Source organism: Symsagittifera roscoffensis, chromosome 3 (genome assembly GCF_963678635.1).
Source record: "Symsagittifera roscoffensis chromosome 3, txSymRosc1.1, whole genome shotgun sequence".
Taxonomy (NCBI): domain Eukaryota; kingdom Metazoa; phylum Xenacoelomorpha; order Acoela; family Convolutidae; genus Symsagittifera; species Symsagittifera roscoffensis.
This window is the reverse complement of record NC_087064.1, coordinates 74,142,916-74,164,529: the sequence shown is the minus strand read 5'-3', so window position 1 is coordinate 74,164,529 and position 21,614 is coordinate 74,142,916. Positions and strand designations below refer to the sequence as shown.

The 21,614-nt window shown below is 36.6% G+C and overlaps 1 protein-coding gene across 5 annotated transcripts in view; it reads right to left on the bottom strand.

Moving 5' to 3' along the window:
* Positions 1-1,037: 1,037 nt before the first annotated feature.
* LOC134842024 (cGMP-dependent 3',5'-cyclic phosphodiesterase-like) overlaps positions 1,038-21,614 on the bottom strand; it is a 92,691-nt gene continuing 72,114 nt past the window's right edge. For all 5 annotated transcript variants that reach the window (XM_063858165.1, XM_063858164.1, XM_063858168.1 and 2 more), the window contains 16 exons: positions 19,282-19,351; positions 17,463-17,552; positions 15,708-15,802; positions 14,835-15,063; positions 13,767-14,108; positions 12,893-13,148; positions 12,363-12,563; positions 11,992-12,055; positions 11,615-11,742; positions 9,985-10,214; positions 7,051-7,298; positions 6,337-6,498; positions 4,377-4,464; positions 3,095-3,430; positions 2,751-2,896; positions 1,038-2,252 (listed from right to left, as the gene is read on the bottom strand). In XM_063858165.1, the coding sequence (XP_063714235.1) occupies positions 1,946-2,252; positions 2,751-2,896; positions 3,095-3,430; positions 4,377-4,464; positions 6,337-6,498; positions 7,051-7,298; positions 9,985-10,214; positions 11,615-11,742; positions 11,992-12,055; positions 12,363-12,563; positions 12,893-13,148; positions 13,767-14,108; positions 14,835-15,063; positions 15,708-15,802; positions 17,463-17,552; positions 19,282-19,351 (2,992 nt within the window). In that variant the 3' untranslated portion in view covers positions 1,038-1,945. The remainder of the gene's footprint in view (positions 2,253-2,750; positions 2,897-3,094; positions 3,431-4,376; positions 4,465-6,336; positions 6,499-7,050; positions 7,299-9,984; positions 10,215-11,614; positions 11,743-11,991; positions 12,056-12,362; positions 12,564-12,892; positions 13,149-13,766; positions 14,109-14,834; positions 15,064-15,707; positions 15,803-17,462; positions 17,553-19,281; positions 19,352-21,614) is intronic.

Below are 21,614 nucleotides of genomic sequence, written 5' to 3'. Positions count from 1 at the left end.
AACATGCAAAAATAATACGTGGAAAAAACCTAAGCATGGCGAGATAGTGAAGCCCGCATTTAAAAATATACTAGATAGCTGAAGGTTATTAATTTTCAGTATTTTTTGCGAGGCCAAATAAGTCTGTCTGTATACCTGCTTTTTAAAATTAATTTGATTATGTCTCTTACCCGTCTCCTAATTTTTTAACTTTCAGCTAACTAGTATATGAGACGGGTAGACAGACATAATCAAATTAATTAAAAAAGCAGATATACAGACAGATATACTTATTTTGAACTACTGAAAATTGATAACCTTGCGGAAAACTAATTGAAAATTGTTTTAAGCATCGCAATATATGATATAGATTAAGCATGAAAAAACTCGTTCGCAAAAACATGCAAAATTATTATGCTTAAACAAGGGAGATAGCTGTCACTCCCATTTAAATATAGTATAGATAGATAGATTTCGTAATTGCATAGTGTAATTTGCATCCCTTAAGCAAATGAATTTGAATTGAGCTTTAAAAAATCAAACCAGGAAAACGCTTAAAAAATCAAACGCAGGAATTTTTTTGACACTTATATGAGCTTCTAAAAAATTTCTGTGGAAAGCTGATGATCCAACTTGGATTCCAATGAGTCTTCCTTGAGGTACTTACTGTTTCGTGTATGGGTTGAAGTAAAAAGAAACAAGCAAAATATCAAGATCCTGGCGTCACTTCTTATGCATTATCATTTCATATAACTGATGCAGTATTTTTAACCATTCAATTCAGATTTCTACTTGTTACTTTTTTAAGTTTGTGTTGAAACTATCAAACTGTTCTTGCAAACAAGCCTCAAGGAGCTATTGAGCAGTACAATGTTGCCTCAAGTTCTTTTAGATTTTTCTCATTTAACACAAGCTGCATTTTCAAATCTTTTTCGTTTTTTTTTCGTAGAAAACTTCTATCGTAAATGGGGTACACACTTAGCCGGCAAAAAATACTTTCAAAAATAAATTAATGTACAAATAAGTGATTTTTGAATTTCACAATAATTATGCGCCGAACTAAAACAAACAGAGTCGCATTAATCTGCAAAACTAACTGATTCATGTGAGCTATACGACCCTGTTTAGTTAGAACAGCTAAATACAGTTAATTTTACTTCTTTATTACATAATTCTGCACCTTCGTTTATTAATTGTTTTCAGTTTTATGTGAAGACTAATTTTTACATGAAAACAGAAGAACAATCAAACGCAAATTACACTTTTTAATTTGTTTCTCCTGGAAATATACATTGCGGAAATTACAACATTATTATCTGATACCTTCTTAAAAAATAAATCATCTAAAAAATTGTTTTGTTTTTCAACTCTTTAATCCCTTGGTAGACAGTTTATGTTGATATACATGTAGCTTCTTCCTTTTCGGCCAGCGAATGAATATGACTATTTCTTCGTCTCATCTGCAAATTCACATTGCAGAATAACAATTCCTATTTACACACACACCGCATTGCAGACAGCATATAATGGTAATCAGAGAAAAACTGCCAGTTCTGACACAGGTATCCAAACAATACTGAAGTACCATTCGACAGCATTCTCTTTTGTTGTTTTCTGCAGCAAGATTTCCAAAATAACATAGCTTGTCTAAGGTTGTTCTGATTGCTAAATTGTTTTGCTGGGATACTGAAAGTGAGATAGTAAATTGTAGTTCAATCAAAATGGAAATTGGCTACAGTAGCCAAACGATACACATCTCTACTGGGTATTTAGCAGATAAAGAAATAGAGTAACATAGAGACGACAGAAGAAGACGACTATTGACTGAATGATTCTAAGAGATCCTTCGTCCTTTTTTCTCTCTGTTTCCTCCAAAAACAATCACATTTTCACTTAAAACCTCCCTATAACAAATCTTCCTTCCACTTCGATAGGATAGAAAAACGCTTAAATTATTCTGCGGTTGTCAATGTTTCGAGTTGGCCACACAGTTTTGAGATGTGTTGTTGTTATTTTGGTTCGAAGTTGAGTTGTGTGATTCTGAGCCAGAGTGTGTGTCTACTGCGTTGTGTGTATCTGGACTGCTGTTGTTCGCCGCCTCGCTCTCTTTCTCTCTTAGGAGTCGGTCTACGTCCAGGTGTTTGATGTCCAGTTTGCCTTTGACCATGATGTTCCTGTCTCCCACCTCGCTCTTCACAACATCCCACCTACGCCTGTTCAAGTGCACTTCATCCAGAGCCTCTTGAGTCTCAGGCAAAAAGTCACTCAGCAATCTAAAGCAAAACTTACTATTTAGACATGACACGAAAACAAATAGGTCAAAATTATTCGGTCGACGTATCAAGGAAAAATCAGAAAAAAATTATTCACGTCTTGAATCAATCCTAGAACCTTGTCAAGCAGCACAAACTAAGAAAAGGTTGAGGAAAGGCGGATCGCTAGCGAGGAAAGGCAGCCTTTTCAAAAATCAAAGTTTTGATCCACGTTTTACCCTGAAACGCCAGAAAAATCCATTTGAAGAAGCAATTTCTGCACCGCAGGCAAATTTTTGCAGAATTGAGCCAGTAATGGACTTCTATCTCAAAATCAAAGTAACTGGCGCCGATGGCGCCTTTAAAATTAATAGGTTAGTCAGCCCAAAATGGATGTTGTAAAAAATGCCAAGGGGAACTCTTTGGGCACAGGTACCGAATTCCCGTGGAGGGAGGGGGCGTCTTGCCTAAATCCTACCCCTTATTAGGTTGTTGGTATGGGGATAAGAGGATGCTTACTGGAAGGTGGGTATTGCGACGTTGTCGAGGAAGCTGATCTGCTGTTCTGGGATGTGTGCCCTGTGCCTGTCCATCATCTCATTCGGCTGAGCTCCCATCTCCCTCTCCAGGTCTCCCTGGTTGAAAAACTCCTCGTACAGACTCTCCTGCGCAAAACACAAACATCAGCATCATCACTACAGAAATAAAAACAAATTATACAAAGTTGAAACTAAACTACTAGAACACCACTACAGTAAACTGCGCCCAAATTTCTGTAAATTAAGTGAATACTTCACAATTTATGAACTTATTAACAAATTTATTCCATGAGCTGTCGGACCGGATTTGATAGGGTTACTAACTGCGACTTCGATGAGATTGTTCCAGTCTTTGGTCTGATCTGACAGGTCACACGAGGTCATGATGAGGCATAGCAGCATCTCGTGGTGTTTGTCGTCGTCCACTTTATACCCATGAATGGCCATCTCCTTCAGTTTGCCCATGATCTTGAAATGGTGGGCGAGGTCGGTAGCGAGGATGTTGTTCTGCAGGATGTCGAGGGCTCCTTTGAACTGGTTGTCAGGAAGGGAGGAGAATATGTTGCAGCTGCCACTATTGAGAATGGCCACTGTCTGGGCGAAGTGGTGTCTCTCCATCACCGAGCCCTGTGAGCTGTACAGAGAAGCTAGCGTGCTTTTCTAAACATACAAACACAAATATTTACTCTCAGATGTTCTATACGTTTTGATACATTCCTTAACTTTGAAAGGGAAGCCGGCGTAATACTCGTAAATATTTCGGTCCAAAAATCTATCCACATTTTCATTTAAACAGTTTTTGTCAAAGCGCCACTAACTCGCAGTCACAAAAATGTATTTGTAATTAAAAAGGTTTAAAAAAATTCTGAAAGCCTGCATAAATAATCTAGCTGCGTTCCTGACGGAAATACCTCAATAATATTTAAATTTAACTCTCATTTTAGCATGAAATTACCATTTAAGGGATATATATTAATTTCTTTCGATTGTGGAGCTCAAGAAAAGAAAACTCCAAAATTGATTTTCGACAAAAAAACTAATTTTAAATTGACAAATTTGACGCCCTGGGAGGATAATTTCCTTTTTCTGCGATAAAATGTCTTTAATTGAATTAAAAAGTTGTATGCAAATATACAGTTTCATCAACACTCTGATTATTTATTCATGACGATCTCTCTTCGCAGTAATAACGCTAATTGATTTTGTCATCGCGAAGCAATACAGTTTGTACAATTCAGAAGGCATATCTTTTCGTTGAGCTCACATTTTAGTATATCATGAAGATCATCATCAGCATATATTTTTATTCACCTTTGTTTGTATTGAAATGTATTCAGTTCATCATCAGTTAGAGCAGGCGATGAACTAGTTTTTTTCTCGAAGTGACTGGAAGTAATTGGACAGGCTGTTCCAACATAGTTATAGGTTGTTTTTTAACTTTTCACATCCAGAAACTGTACTATAAAAATGATCTCGTCTGACTATGATGATCTCGTCATATATTTGATGGCACTCTACGATTTCGACAACCATAATTGTAACTATTAGAGTAACTGTGTGTATTATGCAGCTGATGATGGTGGTCGATGTGTGTTGGGGGCCTTACCGAGTTGATTTCGAAGGAGTTATTGGTGCCTCTGTGGTCGATGTCATGACACAGACATGCAATGAACGTCACAAACGTCTCCAGGTCACTGAAATACATCCACACACACTTTAAAATTGACTCAATTGATCCTCATTGAGTGTGACATTCAGAGAAACATAGCCAACAGAAAGCTGGAAAAGGGTCAATGCACGCAAGTAAGCGGGAAAAAATAGTGACTGTTTTTTGAAAAAAATCTCATCTTTCGAATGTCCAAGAAACCATAAATGGCCTTAAAGCTTTGAACTTCTAGAAAAATTTATGATTGACACTTTTTTGATAAAACTAACTCAATTTGAGAAAACTGGATCAATAAGTAAACTTCTAATTTCGCTGAGAAAATGATACATAAAATCCATTTTCGAAATTAGAAGTTGATCACTTTACACTTATCCTGTTCGATAGTGAAGTTTGCCTTCTTTTTAACAAAGGAAAAAATCTGAACTTAAAAAACAATTAAAATATACAACACAAGACGCTTTTCGCCTGGGAAGCCACAAATGGAGTTTACCGACAATTAACGGCAATGTAACGCTGATATTTCATGTCGATGGCACTAAGCATAGTTAATGCCAAATTGTTGGCGATTTGATTTTTGATAAAAGAATCTGACACAGATGCGAAGCTTAGCTTCGCAAACACTAGCAATAACATGACAAATATCAGCTCTAGAAAGTGCATTGAAAAAAATAGAAATAAGCCTCGAATTAGCAAAAACTCGGCTAGGCCTAGGATTCGATCTGCGACCAACTACAATCAAGAGATTTTGAGTCTCACGCACTAACCACTCAGCCACGCACGCTTAACCAGCGACAAACAGTAGCCACAACAAAGAAAGCAGCTACATATATATACATAACAAATCGCCAAAGCTATTCAGCAAAAGTGGTACCAAACACCAAGACACAATTTTGCAAGTAATAATTTAGAATATACCAATCCACTTTGCATGTAAAAAAATGCAAAGCATAAAGCCACATTGTATGAATTATGCATTTCAAATCATTGCAAGATGTATTGAATAAGAAAATTTCTGAAAGAGTTTTTATCATTGTTATGTTGTTTGAACCAAATAGCTTTTTTTCGGTTCATTCGATGAATTAAGAATGCATCAACTGTGTTACCTTATAAGTATTCGAATGGCAAAGCATATGGTATCAAAAAAGCTGTAAAAGTGCCCAAAAAGGGCACAAATATTTGCGACTTAATTAAGAAAAAAAAAGAAGTTTCTTAATAAAACACTAAGCTGACGCTAGTTTAAATAAAATTAAATTGCCAAAAAACGCTCGTTCTGACGTCCTAAGCCAAATTTGACCCGTTTCAGAACAAAAAAAAATAATTAAACTACGAACCATTAATTTCTGATGCTTAGAGGTAAAAAGCTCGAGACTAAAAATATCGTCGAACAATTGGGATTACCTACACATGATGTGACTAATAAAAAAAGGATGTGAATAGTAGAAGAAGAATTTATTTCTCATTGTTAATGGTAAATATGCAAGACGAAAATTATTACATGAAGCAACAGAAACAATGAGAGGACAGCTAATGAACCCATTGGCGATATAGCACTGCCCATTTTATCGAACGAAAGACGAAATTGGACATTTTCAAAGAGAGTGAAAAATATAGGTGCGAGCTATGCATCAATCTTTAAAATGATTGTTCAATCGTAGCCGATATAAAAACCAAATTAAATAGAAAAAAAATCAAACCCATCCCCCAAAATGAAACTCTCTAGTCGTAGGCATCCCTATTCGGTTTCAAAAACAAAACTTGAACGTGTTGGCTTTCCGGTTACTGCTTCTACTAACTGTGCCACATCGCTTGAAGCCTCTCTAACATCAGTAAACTAACTAATAGTGGTCTGTATGTTTGAGAGGGGGTGGAGTGGGGGCGTTGGTTGAAGTGGAGTTGTTACCTGAGTTGATTGGCAACACTGTGTTTTGAGTTTTTGCAGATAAGGTAGAAGAAGTGTGCGACTGAGAATGCATGCCACCAATTGTGGTAGGAGACGCCCTCCCGATAGCCCTGTTTCACTGTCAGACTGAACTGCACCAGAGTATCCATGTCCAGATGCCACCTAAATCCAGAGGATGCCAGTAGACTACTTATGTTCACTTCCATCACATTACTATTTATTACGCCGTGAAGCGACAATTCTTTAGAGGCAACAAATCGTAACAGACGACAATTCTTAACAATCAGTTGAGGAACAAACACTAATTTATGCGCAATATTCCTTTCGTGCCGAACGTAAGCGCAGCGGAGCAAGCGTATTTTACTTCCTAAGAATTGTCACCTGTTACGAATTGTCGCCGTAACTTATTTCACAGCAAAATAATATTTACAATACAGTACCCCATCACAATCAGGGGATGTCAAATATTAATTCCAGCACAAAAAAAATCAAATGTCAATGGTTTGTAGCGAATTTTCACTTTATACGAATTGTTGCTATAAACGAATTGTCGCTTTATACGAATTTTGGCTTGTTACGAATTGTAGCTTGTTAAGAATTGTTCCCTGAAACTTTCACAAACGTTCAAAACACCGCTTCTAAAATTGTTTAAACTACGTGGAGTTGCAAACAGAATAAGGATGTTAGATAGATAGGAAGCGTGATTGGACTGACCTGGAAATGAATCCCAGTTCGTGGAACATGTTGAGCACACATCGCACTGTCTCGCAGTATGGAATCGTGAGGCGGGCATTGAACAGGAAGGAGTCTATGCCGGGCCACTTCTCACACACATTCTCCCTCTCCTCGCTCAGCAGTGCAGTCACTTCGTCCACAGACAGGTTCTTCATGTGGTACAGCATCAACTCATTCGTCAGCAGGATCTTCTTCTGCGCCTGCTGCACTTTCCGGTAAAGCAAAGACTGAAACACATTCTCAATTATAACTACACATTTTAACAAAGCACATAAATTATAACATAGAAGCACCGCAAATTATACGAGACATTAAAATCAACAACTGAACCACTTATTTACATTAATGGTAGACCAACTTTTCAAAGAAAAAATATTCTTTTTCTGAAAAACAACACGTCACAAAAAAATTCACTTCGAGCAAAATTAAACAACAAACTATATTTATTTATATTGAATTCATTTTTAATACTGTTTCTTGATCCCTCCAAGCGATAAAAAACTGGACTTTTTTGAGACTTCAAAACTTTGAAAAATCGCTTTCATGGACCTACAATCGCCGAATAATGTACGAATTGTATACAAAAATTGACCACAGAATTTTCAGTTCCACTTAGGTTGGAAAAAACTAAGTATAGCACAAGCTCCGTTCGTATAAAAAAATCGCGAAGATTTATACAAGGGCGGATCTAAGATTTTCTCGAGGGGGATGAGGGGATTTTCACTTTTTTCCACGTCGACCAAATTGATTTCCAGAGCACTCCCAGAAAACTACAAAAACTCTATTTAACCCAAAAAAATTTGCGCCTCAGGCAAATTTTTGATAAAACAAATAGGTCAAAAAGCCAATTTTGGGCACTTTTTAAACAATTTTGACTTTAAAAAATGCTTTTTTGTTTTATGGAGCGCGCTTCCCTTCAAAATTAGTATTTATTGGCGCCAACGGAGCCTTTAGAAAAGTTGTAGTGTTGGTCGGCCTAAAATTGATGATTCTAAATAATTATAAAATAATTTTATATATTTAATCAAGTAAGTATTATAATGCTAGTTTTAACGCAGATTCTAAATGGAGCTCCTCAACAATGCAATTCAACAACACAGCATAACAAGATAGCGGGTACAAAAAATGACGCAAGTCGAAAAGCAACTATTTGAAAAAGTAGGTCGAAAAATAACTACATCCACCAAAACTTCTTACGTTTATCTCGAATGATGTTAAATTTGAGTGAAACAAGTCTAGAAATACAATTGTTAGTACTGAAAACGCATTGAAAACCATTCATCCAGCGACAACTAAGCAACAAAATTAGAGTCGACGACCATTGAGCCGAAAACAAAATTTTTGTTATAGAAAATTGAGTTAAAAAATGTTTTGATAGTTTTACAACCCATCCCCCTGAAACACAAAAGGCATTCAAATCTATTTCGCTCTTCATAAACAGTATGGTGTTAGGTATAAAAATACTGAACACTACTCAAACTAAAATAACATAGCTAACAGATAGTTGGCAAAGTTTTGATAAACTTTAGGAAGCCGAAAAAACTTGATTGTTTAAAACGTTTGCAACTTTTGAAAAAAGTCAAACAAGGAAATCGAAGAGAGCGATTAACTTATTTTTAATCATTTTTCAACCAAGTTTTTATAATTCACCTTTTCCCATAAAATTAGGCAAACTTGAGAACACTATCAAAAGGTTATGCTTTCCGCTGGGACATCCAAAATTTAAATTCCACTTTCAAAACCAAATCATTTGCGTTTTTTCGCCTCAATTGCACATTCGTAATGGATAGTTTGTCTTCCTTTGAGCAAATGAAATTAAACTGAACTTAGAAAAAAACAAAAGTCAAACTGCGAAAAATCTAATTTGAGCGTGAACAACTTTTAAGACTTTTCCTGAAAAATTCAAAGGAAAAAAATCATAACGACCTATGTACGTGTGCTCACTACGTTCAATAACAGTGTGATTTCTAATTAACAAATTATTCTTCAGTACATGTTCAAGCAGTTTCTTACATGCGCTTTTCATTTTAGTCTGAGTTTTAACAATTTCGGCGAGACAGTTAAATTTTGAATTGATAATCTGCACGATGCGTGATGAATGCTATAAAAAAGCCAATTTTAACTATTAGCTTCGCAAGTACTTTCAAGAAATCATTACACTTAAACGAACCCAGCCAACTTCTAAAAATTGACCATTTGCAAAACATCAATCTCTGCGTTAGAAATTTAAAAAAAAATAAAAAGCTCGAAGAATCGTAATGTTACCGGTCGTTCTTACACTCAAAAAGAAAATCGTAAATGGAAAAACTCAGGAAACAGCAAAAAATCACATTTTTACCTGCCATCTTAAACTCAAAAAGGAGAACGAAAAATTGCTATATAGGCATGTGAAAGTCCGGAAATAAAAATAACAGTGAGATTTCGTTTGCCGTTTCCATAACCAAACGAAGACCAAATTTGAAGGATTTTACTGGTATTGGGAAATCTACAAGTCAACAAATCAAAATAATATCTCAATTTCACACGAAATTTCTATTTTTAAATCAAAAACGAATTTCAAGATATTTCAAGATGGAACTGAAAAATCAGGAAGTTAATAAATCAAATGTTAACTAAGTCATCGATCATGTTTGTGATAGAATGTGATAGAGTCAAGTTCAAGACAATTGCCAAAAGATTAGCAAGACTAAAATGAGTGAAAAGTCTGTTCTTTTATGCCTAAAAAGTCTACCTTCTGATTGCAACAGTAGCTAAGTTCAATGTAGCTAATAATAGATTTATGAATTAAAAAAGAGAACCAATTGCATTTCCCTCAAATCTAATCAATCTCCGACAATATGAGCATAATGAACATTTCATGAAGATTAATTCTGATTATGGTCTCTGTTATAAGTTTAGTGGTTGGTTTCTTACGTGGGCGATAGCAATTGCACAGTAGATGGAGAATGCCTTGGCGACCTCGACGTCCTCGGTGGAGAAGGAGTTGCCGGCTATTTTGTTGCACAGTTCGGCCACCCCGATCACCTGGTCGCCGTCTATGATTGGGAAGCAGAGGATGGCGCGGGTGCGGAAGCCCGTCTTCTGGTCCACACCCGTGAAGAACAGCGGGTGCTCGTACGCGTCCTTGATATTCAGAATCTCACCTGCACACAAATAACACATAATGAACACAACTTACGCACAGGGGCGAAGCGGAGCTTCGCACCACTTGAGATACAACACAATCAATAAAAAGCACGAGTAAAAAAACTGAAATGTTGAAAAAAACTAGATTAACCAAAATTTTCTTATACCTCGATGAAGGACACCTAGGGCTCAGCTAAATTTGGAGGCAAGCATTTAATATTTTTGAATTTGTAATATTGATGCGGGACGAAATGCGTTGTTTCAAAATTTAGACTTTGCACAAAACCTTAGTTGTTTCTCAACTAAAGTGAGAAGGGTGAAATATTTTGAGATTTTGGAATTTTCCCACAGACCTAGCCTTTTTTCTTACAGTAGCAGCAGGAAAAATCTCCCGCTTCTGCAAGAAATCCCGTAACCGCTTCTTTCGATTGAAATTGTCATTTCAAAAATTTGACTATTCCGAGGGCAATAATTTTGGGCAAAAAAATTTTGGGCATAACCGCTTATTGAGGAGTGCTTTTCAAAAAAATAGCGGTCAAACATTAAACTCCCCCCCCCCCCCCACTTTCGAAGAATGTAGACAAAAGGGGAAAACAAAAGAGACCAGGGGAGTATGCAGGTGCACAAAAATGTGGGCAGTCTTTCTATGTATACCCCTTTTTTGAAATTCAGTAGAAAGGTTTATGGTGAACTTTTTTTTTGCAAAAAGTATTAAAATTTTCTTAAGCTAAAAAAATAAAAAACCCTTACTTTCATAATACCTGTTTTTTTTAATCAAACAGGAGTTATAGGCAAACCTGCCAAACAAGGCATTGAAACTTAAATTAGCAACTGGACAAAACTTACGAAGCGGAAACAAGGCCGATAATCTTTGATCAGACACTAATTGAGCCGAGAAAAAACGTAATATGTAAAATTTTTTCTAAAAGTTTCAAGTCCCCCTAAAACTGCCGTAGTTAATATTACTCAGCCAGTAGTTCATTAAGCAATTTTGGTTGCTGCAGAATTAAATGCTGCAGAAATGATTCAATTGATTTTGTTAAACTAGTTGTTAACTAGAAAAAAGTATACATTCCAGTGTGATTACACATGAATGTCGCACGTTTTGCCCCTCACACATTTTGCCCTACATTTATTAGAAGACTTTTTAGGTTAGACAAAGCGCGCAGCGTTCAGGGCGAAATATGCGAAAAAACTAGAAGCGAACCCTGTGATTCATTCTTCACGTCCATCGAGGGAATTATCTTTCAACTTCCAAGCTAAAAAAAAACGCTCATTCTAAATGAAAAATATACACTCATTGAATAATGAAGCAAGCTTGTTACATTTCGAAAACCCAAAAATTAGACCATGTTAATGTTATTTCTAGATTGTCGGGCTAGTATTGACTATAAATTCGGTTTGGTTTGATGCTGACCTGTGGTTGCCACCTGACCCGCGATACCCTTGTCGATAGGGATGCGGATCTCATTGGTCGCCTCTCCCCCGTCAAACACTTTGGCCACCAACTGCTGTCTGTTCTCATTCACCAGAAACAACGAGCACCTAAACACACCCCCATGTATCTAAATTGAGTCAACAACTACTAAAATCTAAAGCCGGAAACGTCATAAATCCGATGAATTAAAACATATATATGTAACTCTTGAGTTAAAGCCACCCGTAAAGACTACCATTATTTCAAGGTATCTAACGAGACATATAAGAACAAAGTTTTCTTTTATTTCAATACATCAGAAAAGCCAAAGTTAGAACTGCAACTTCAATGATTGAGAGAGAGAGAGAGAGACTGACCTTTCAGCATTGCATAGATTGCGCGCCTCTTGCATCACCAACTTCAGCAATTCCGTCATGTCCTCTGAAACACAATTCAAATTGATTCATTGGTTAATTTTTGGAGACTGATTGAGATTCGCAGGAAGTCGTAATTTTGGGAAACACTCTCATTCCGACTGAATAAAAATTTGTTTTGCTGCAAAAAAAAACAATCCTTACAGTTTCGCTAGACAACTTTTCCATAGTGTTTATCAAAGTTTTTATCTGTTTCCATAGTCCGTCAATAGAGCTCGTCCAGACATCTGCAGGCCCGATAAAAAATCTCGGGTTCTTTTGATACGTTCTTAAGCCTCTTCTGTCAAATATTAAAACAACGGTTTAGTTTGTACCTAGTTGTGAGAATAGGTTCTTGGCCACGTTGAGCATGGTCTCCGTCTGGGTCTTGAGTCGCTTCTCTTTCTGGTAGGCGATGGTGCTGGTCAGCACTGTGGTCGTGTATCTGAAGGTGTTGTGTGCTTTGATCTCGTCCATCGCGTCGAAATCAGCAAACGCCACCGTCTGAGAGGCGCCACTTCCTACAGCAGCTGAACCTGTAACGAGCAGCACTGATAATTGCAGCAAAGAGGCAAAGTTGAACCCCAAGTACTCGAAATAATTCGAAGCTTCCAATAATTAAACAACGACGCTTGCTCATCCGAAGATCAAACCTGGTCCGATCTCAATACGATTGGGCTCTTTCAAATCCCGCACATTTGTCGTGAGTGGAAATCAGTCCACAATATGCATGAAAAGTAATCATTCAGTAAAATATTTTGATACATCATAAAACTGAAGACCGTTTGGTTCGGGAAAAGATCTTTGCTAACAAAGAAAACAAATGAAAAAATTAGACGGTGCAAATATGTGACTGGATAAGTACCTGTTGCTGAAGTGACGGATGATGTCGTTCCTGTGTGTGGCACACTGCTACTACTACTGTAATTGTTGTTTTGTGTGATGGTGTTGGTAGGTGTGTTTGTGTTAGAACTGTCTGCAGCAGAAGCGGCTGGTCTCCTCTTGTTGAAGGCGCAGAAGAGTGCGATCACGTGGCTCTGGTCACTCCGACTCTCCACCGGCATGCACAACATGTTGTGTAGCTCCACTCCAAAACACTTCTCCAGCTGTTCACGCTCAACCTACACAACAACACAACACAGACATTCAACATAGCCGACTGAATTGAAAATTATGAAATTTATTATTTCAACGTTATTGTAATTTTAGACCGCGCCACTAACTAAATCGCGATTCTTAACCAAAATGAATTCGATTTTTTTGGAAACCAACAGCTTCCGTTGCGATATCCTAGATCCTTCAGTCTTGCCCAGAGCCACATGCAAGAATGTTTCGCGTTATTTCCAAACAAATTAGGTCATTCAATTTTATTCATATCTTTTTTGCTTTTTGCTTTAGTGGACACCTTTCGAACGGTGTTGCAATGCGTTTGGTCGTAGTATATAAAGAATATCAACCTTTAAAACATCGTCATAATCATCAATAGAAAACAGTACATTATCAGCAGAGGCGGATCTAGGAATTTCTCAAGGGGAGCCGGATTTTCAAAAAGGGTTTTGTCGACCTTTTTTTAGGTCGACCAAATGATTTTCCGAGCGCTCCCTGGAAGCTATAAAGACCCTCTTTTAACAAAAAAAGACAGGATCAAGCTAAAATCCTCCCCCCTAAACGTATTTGAGGGGGAAGATGTTTACTTGATCCAAATCACATCGATGGAAAAAAGAAGAAGTAGAACTCACGGCTGTGATGTCAGAGAGGACAACTGGACACTTCTTGTGAATAGCAGTTCCAAAACTGTTCGTCGATATTGGGAAGAACAATTCACACTTGGGCCTGTTTGGTAGTGTAACGTGGGAGAAGATAGAATTGTCCTCCCCCACGAAGAACAGGATGCAATGCTGACAGTCCAGCTGTTCCTGCAGGAAGTGCAGTAGTTTCTGCTGTAGTCGCTCCCCGTCTCTGTCGTACAACTCCCCGCACAGTTTCAGGATCTTCTTGCTCTCGTAGTCCAACTCGGAGCTGGTGCTTGCCACCACTGAAGGTGTCTGCAGCTGGTTTAGTCTGTACCATGTAGCAGCTATCTACAACAACAAAAACACTTCATTACATCCATTCCGTCACTGAATCTTAAATCGTTAAATTGTCAAGAGTCACTGAATCTTAAATCGTCATATTAGTTGCCTTTTTTCATCAGAAGTCAATTTTTCTGACCATAAATTTGCAGACAGTAAATTTTATACGCCACAACTGTTTTCAATCAAAAAATTTTAACAAAAACTTGTTTTACAATTCCGATCAACTTGATCGAGTATTAACGAAGCACGCACTAGTTGACAATTAGTACACGCTCTTCAACTTAACTTGCTCAACTGGACAGAATTAAACTAGCTCATACGTGGTTTATCACATCGAGACATCGTTAAGGTCTTATGAAGTATTACTTCGATTCAGTAATAGTTTCCGCTAGGCAGAGTCCAATTCAAAAAACAGAATTTCTCTCAAATTAGAAGTCCGTTCTAGCACACGCAGGTTATTTGATTTTTTGTAAATTAAAACACGTTACATAAGAAGAAATCATATACAGCGTTGACTTCAAGTTCATCAAAATCATCATCATTCTTTGTTTAGACATTCCTTCTTGTTCAGGTGTTTCGTTAATGTCTGACGACTTTCTCCTTGAAATTTTCACTGTCAGTACCTTCATAAATCTGTAGGGTTGGTTTGTATATTTCTTAACTTTGCCACACAGAATCCCTTGCATTATACTTATTATATACGCTCTAATAGTTCTACAAGTGACTACTCACGTGTTTTTCGAGGTAGTCCAGATTCTCCTTAGAGTCATGGGTGAGTTCGTTGCAAATGACCACGAGGAACAGGATGGTCTTCTTCGTGTGTCTGTCCTGGATGGGGGAGCAGAGCACTTTGTTGCCCTCGGGCAGGATGAAGTGGTTGGACAGGGACAGCAGCTGACAGAGGGGGTCATGAGCGTCCAAGATGCGGAAGACCTTGCGCAGGCCAAGGTCCTTCGTCTGTCTGAAAACACACACCAGCACATATTACCTTTTTAAATAAGGCTAATCGTTTATTTCGTTCAAGTGTCTTTAGAATGGTCTTGTTGCTCTAAGCTTCAATCAAGTATAGGGATTGTTGGCTTTGTTTTGGTAGCTATAGTTCAGTACTTCTTAGGAAGGTTCTTCAGAAGTTGATGCATTTTCGTCTCGTCCAAGATCCAAACGTCACTATTCAAATAAGACTGCCACTCATGAATTCAGAGAGGAGCAAAACAGCGATTCTCCGGAGTACAGCTCAAAAATTGGCCTTTTCCCTCATTGACATATGGTTTTAAATAATCAGCTATCAGAACTGAATTAGATCTGAACTCCAAACGTATCTTTGGATGACATTCAATAATAAACACTCGAGTGTTTTAATGCATTATCTCATGCATTTTCTAGCCCAGAAAACTCTGGGTTCTGTGAACCCAGTGTTGAAATTAAGTCAAACCGGTAGCTATTATGTGTTTACAAATGGGATCTCTTTTGCACTATCCCTCCTACATTTGTTATTCAATTTTGAAACTTAATTTTAGTTTTTTTTTGAAATCAGCCCAGATGTGTAACCACGTGACGACGATGACAATAGGCGAGGGGGTGTGAAGTCTAGGAGTTGACGCTTACTTGCAGATGCCATATCCAGGCAGAGGGTGGTTGACAGACCCGGTAGAGACCAGTTTGTCAATGGATGCGTCATGACAGAACACCAACACCTCCGACTGAAATAACCACCCACGCACCATTACTTTATACTTATTCAAATCTTGTCGTTTTTAGGTTTCAGAAGTGAGTTAAGTTGTATTTTTGCTCATTTTGTGAATTGAGATGCAATTTCTTCACTCCTGTCCAAACTGTTTCTTTTGCCAGAAAAGTTCCTGTCCAAACTTTCACGAAATATTTTGATAACCTATTTTTGATGATATGCGATTTTGAATGATATGGAATTTTTGATGATGATATGAGAATTTTGATGATATGATAGAAACCCTTTCGAGTTGATCGACTTAACTCTTGGATTTCTCTTAGAACAACACAAAATCACTGCTTTGCAAAAAATTATGTGAGGGTCAAAATTTGCAACATAGGCGAAGCGGAGCAACACTTGCAGAAAAACGCAAGCATAAAATTGCAAGCTAGCGAAGAGAAAAAAAGACGGAAATCACGAACAACAAATAATTGAAAAAAAATTAAAACTACATCTACAAAGTTTGACACAACTGATTTTCAATTTCAGGAAAACTAAGCCAAGAAACGCAATCACCGGCAAATAATAAGCATTCAGCATCTTCAACCGAGCTGTGACATAGTCGACAATACCTGTTGACGTTTAAAAAAATTGAACTATCAACTTTTGAAACTTGAAAACCTCCGTCTCCCTCTCCCATATTACGAACCATAACAAAAGCATGAAAACATATTTTGCTTTTTAAACGACAAAATTTAAAAAAAACCAAGGTGACATAAAACAAGGATAGACGTTTGAAGTCTCAAGAAATAAAAACAATCAAAACAAGCGCAAACAACTTCATCATTTTCTGCAAAAACGTTTTTCAATTTTTTTTGAAAAAAAAAACTTCTGAAGGCACTGACAAAATCTTTAAAAACAATAATGGAAGGAAAACTGAATTTTCATAGCCTAATTTACTTGAATTATAAAAGCTCGTTCAACTCGTTCGAAAATCAACCTCAAAAAATTCAAATCTGTTTTTCTCGACACTTGAAGATCTTTTTGAAGTTATTAAAATGTCGTTCAAATCACGACTGAAAGAGTTTGATATGATGAATCACTCAATCCATCAAGATGGTTATTTGTGGTACCAGATTTTGGGTGGAAAACAAAAAAAAGAAACTAAACACACCCGAAGACTAAGTTCCTCAGCATTTTCAATGGTCGGAACAATAAGCTGAAACCATTTATCCGAAACAAAAAGAAAAAGAAGTTTATTCAAAATCAGAATTTGTAAAAAAGCAACTTAAAGAACGTCATTCAACTATAATTAAAATTATTTGAATCAGAAAAAATATCAAAATTTGGAAATTAAGCCGACAAAAAACAAGCAGACAAACGATAGTCGGGATTCAAACTCAGGACATTAGGATCAAAAACTCGCACTTCACCACTAGCCCAAAGTTAATGGGCCTGAGGTTGTTGAAGTGTCATAGTTCAGCAAGTCAAATTTCTCGCAGATTTGTAAAATTTGTTAACGGAAAAAGCTTAGTTCATGATTGCAAGGACACTTGCTCGCGCAAGTGAAAAAAGACTAATTCAAGAGAGAAGCGTAGCAGGGTTTCAAGTTCACCCCTGGTTGACATTGATCAGTTGAAGCCTTGAATACATATCTGTAATTCTAAATGGTAGTCACACTGAAGTGTACTTACGACGTTGTCTAAAATGAGGCGGAGTGTGTCAGAGATGATGTCGTAGAACTGTTCGAACGAGATGGCCTCACTTAGACGCAGACAGCCCTCCTGAAACACAACACATAACAACACTAATTGTAACTAACCACCATTAGACAGAACTGAACATTAACTTAGATCAAGCAAAACAACCTTCATACACGTAACAATGAGCCACAAAATCAGCTCAATTTAGATGACTTCTCGGCAGAAATAATGAATGCCCTACAGCAGTAAAAATGGCATACAGAAATAGAGTAGGAGCTTATCAAAGTTTACTTGAAAATGGCCCAGACTTATTTTGGCCCAGAGGAATTTTGTTTTTTCATTTGACGACGTAAACGTGCAGAGCGATGAACAATCACAATTTTTACGGACATCAACATACGCGGCCTCTCATCCACGTTAATTGTTCATTTGTGCCCACTAAATAAATACACTCAATACATTGGCAATTATTTCCCTAACAATTGTTTTTTGCAAGGTCATTAGAGGTTTTCAAAAACTGGAATTTTTTTGAAAAAAAACACGCCTTCTAGAACATTAAATTTGATGGAAAGACATAATTTACTTTTCTGTCTACAATCCGCAAAATCCGCTTTGAATTTGATAAAAAACAATTGAAACAAACGTTAATTTTAATTGACGCCAATTCACCATTCAAGGAGCGCTTCAAATGCCTAAGGCTGCATTTTATATACAAGACAATTTCACACTTGAAGGCCTCTTAACAAATGGCATTGGTGTTAATAAAAGGTAGAAATTTCCAAATTGTACAAAGTAGTCTTATTGCGTCATTCTTCTGTACTCATTTAGATTTAATACCCCGCACGTCACCGCAAGCGGAACTACTAAACGCCGTTTTATTAAATTTCTTCAAAGCCTAATTTATAATCTTCAGCCGCGCCTTGTGCGCATTCATTATCTTGACATTAAGTCATAGTTTAAGCGGAAAAAACTGACGTATTTTGTCGGACAACATGAAAAAATAGAAGCACTATTAGCACGAATTCAAAAATCATTGAAAAAAAAAACATGGTGCCTTGAAATCGGATCTTTTCTCTTTATTCTTCCAGGTTCAATAAGCAAAAAATATTAATCCTCTTATAGGAAGTATTTAGCGCTTTATCCCCAGCAGCGACCAGGGGAAGCTAAACATAATGCGGATTTAAGAACATCGGAGAGTTTGAACTATATGGACTTTACGAAATCTCTTTAGTTTGTATTGCACCACTTGCTTAAAGTAAAATTGTTTCTTTCTTTTAAAAATTTTTAAGAAAAGTATTACAAGGCAGGTCATATATTCTTATTCAGGAAATTGTGTAAGTATTTATAGGCAAAGCTGAATTTTTATACTAGCCACAAATAAAGCAGAAAACAGATGCTATGAAATTTCAATGCTACAGATCGTGATTATAGCAAAAATTCCTGCAAATAATGAACACTTTGCCATTAAATAATGAACTTTTATTTGCGAGTTAGGTTAGAAAAAAGGTTCATACTAATACGCCAACGCTCGCAAGCTCTATAGTTCAATCAGTTAAAGCGCTCAAAACAATTTTTTCTCAAATTTTTTAGATTCTAATTTGGCTTATTTTGTTATGTTAATGTCGCAAAACTTTTGTTGTTCCAGGTTATATTGCTCAATTGATTTGAAAGGACTAGAATATCTTTGTCAATGGGAGTATGATTTAAGTGAACGGAAGCAGTTCAGCATAGTAAGTGCAGTAGTATATCTATATAAATACAAATAGTAGCTAGTAATGCAAGGTTAAAGGGACTGTTCTGTATACCTCACCTCTAAGCCCTTCTTAGCCGCTTCGACGTTGTGTCCAGAACTAGTTCGCTCCAGTCGAAGTCGTTTGTCTCTGAAATCACAAAAATACACCATAATACCATATCTAACAATCTTCAAACCAAACTATAATCAACTCACTTCACTTTACTTTATTCCAGCTGACCGACCGACGCTAAGCTTCAAAGCTAAGCCCCCTCTTTCAACGACAAAACATTCACTAGTATCTTGATTTCAACTCTATAAGGCATTTGCAGTGCTAGGCATGTTGGCTTACGAGAGATCATTAAAGGACGATTTGCGTCATACAAGCTAGCGGAGAACCGCAAACAGAATTAACAATTGTCAATGAATTCGATAACTGCAAGCGCGAGTACACCAGCTGACAAAAAGCCTAACTCAATCATTGATAAAATTTTTTGGTTATTTTTTTGAAACAACCAAAAAAATTGCATGTAATTTAAAAACAAAGGCCTAAAAGCGGTTCACCATATTCAGCTAGACAACTCGCACTTTGGTCCTTTCCCTAAAAAGTTAGTAGTCTTAATAAATCTATGTTTTGTAAATAAAACTCTGCAACGACTAAATCTTGATTTTCCTTTAAAAAACTCTTGAGAACGAAAATTAAAAATAAGAGCTCAATCAAAATTGACTTCATTCAAAGCTGGAAACATCTGATTGTAAAGCCTTTAATACATCTAATGTATTAAGTTCAGTGCGAAACGAAATGCTGACGTTTAAAGTGCTTTATGGAAAAAATGCCTTAGAGGTCAAATATTATTTTTTAATCATATTTTTCTCCATATTTCTAATTTCATTGAAGTACGTTTTGATCACAATCTAATCTTACTTACTGTTACTCATATTTGCTTAAACAAGTCTGAAAACTAATTTATTCAAACTGGTTTTTCAGTGACCGGAGGTTTGTTCAAACTGATTCAAAAAAATAAACACAGTCGGTAAGCCAACATTGCATTCCATATAGCTACCTGGAATGGACACAGGAGCTGTTCCATTATTAATGAAATTTTGAAAATGAACCAAAATACTGGTTGTTCTTTCTCCTTTACATCAAGGCCACTATATATAATGAGCAGAACCAAGCTTGATAATCGGTCTCAAAGGTTCCCAAAAGCCTAGACCAGTAACGATTATTTTCTCAATACACGCTTAACTTACCCTTCCAATATTGATTAATGATCTGTATTAAGGACTGAGAAAGCTCTATTCTTAATGGATACTCCCAGGAGACGAACATATGTTATGGAAGAATAACATAGTCTAACCGCCCGAAAAGCCAAAAGTAATTTCTATCAGTATATCGGACAAATACACGCGCATTCCAGTTTAGACCCAGGGAGGTATGAATTTAAAATAACTCAAATTGGATATCGACACTGATCTTGGCTGAATTGTGAAACGAATCATGAACACAGAGGCAAAGCTGCACTTTGTATACACGCGAAAGCGAAAAACAGCCAAAATTGAGCTCTAAGAAACAAAAAAAACTGCAAAAATACTAAAATATGCCTCGAAAAAAAATGAATTATAAATTCAACATAAAAAAGATAACTCGATTCATGGCAAAGCCCTGAACGATGCGATTGCCCTTTAGCGCTTATGAATTACTTGATGATAAAACCTTTTTTGATGAACAATTAGCAAAACATTTGATGAAAAATTGGCAAGACTTTTTCAGAATTAACTTCTAGTAAAGAATAAATAGGACCGTATTTGCTTCGGTTCCCTTTGAATATTGTTTTGATATTCAGTCAGAGCCGGATAAAATCTCCACTTATGAGTTAACAGCACGAAATATATCACGCGTTAAAAACTGTTTTGATGTTTTCCGTATATTAGACTCAAAGACGCGAAATTTATGTTATGGTCAATTTTTTCTACAATTTTACAATAATTTAGATATTTTTACCTTTTATTTTTTCTACCTTGTATTACATTACAATGGTTTTTATACATCAACAAATTTCCGGAACTAAAAAAAAAGAAACTAAAGACTTTCAAACTAAAACCGTGATTTCCAACAAAAAACAGACTCCGTTCATTTACACAAATCAAATAATTTTGGAGCCATTCACACAGAGAAGAAGCTAAGCTTCGCGCCACTTGTGATACAACAATAATAGGATGAGATGACTGCACCATCATGGTAAAAAAAATAGCAAACAGAACTTAGATCGTTGTTACAGTTAAAGAAGGAAGTGGAAAACGAGAAAAACATTGAAAAACAAAAAGCATTTTTTTCGTGTTCTAATTTTTTAAAGTTTTTTGAAGAGGTCCTAGTGGGATTGAATTTGGGCATTCAAAAATTGTTTCCA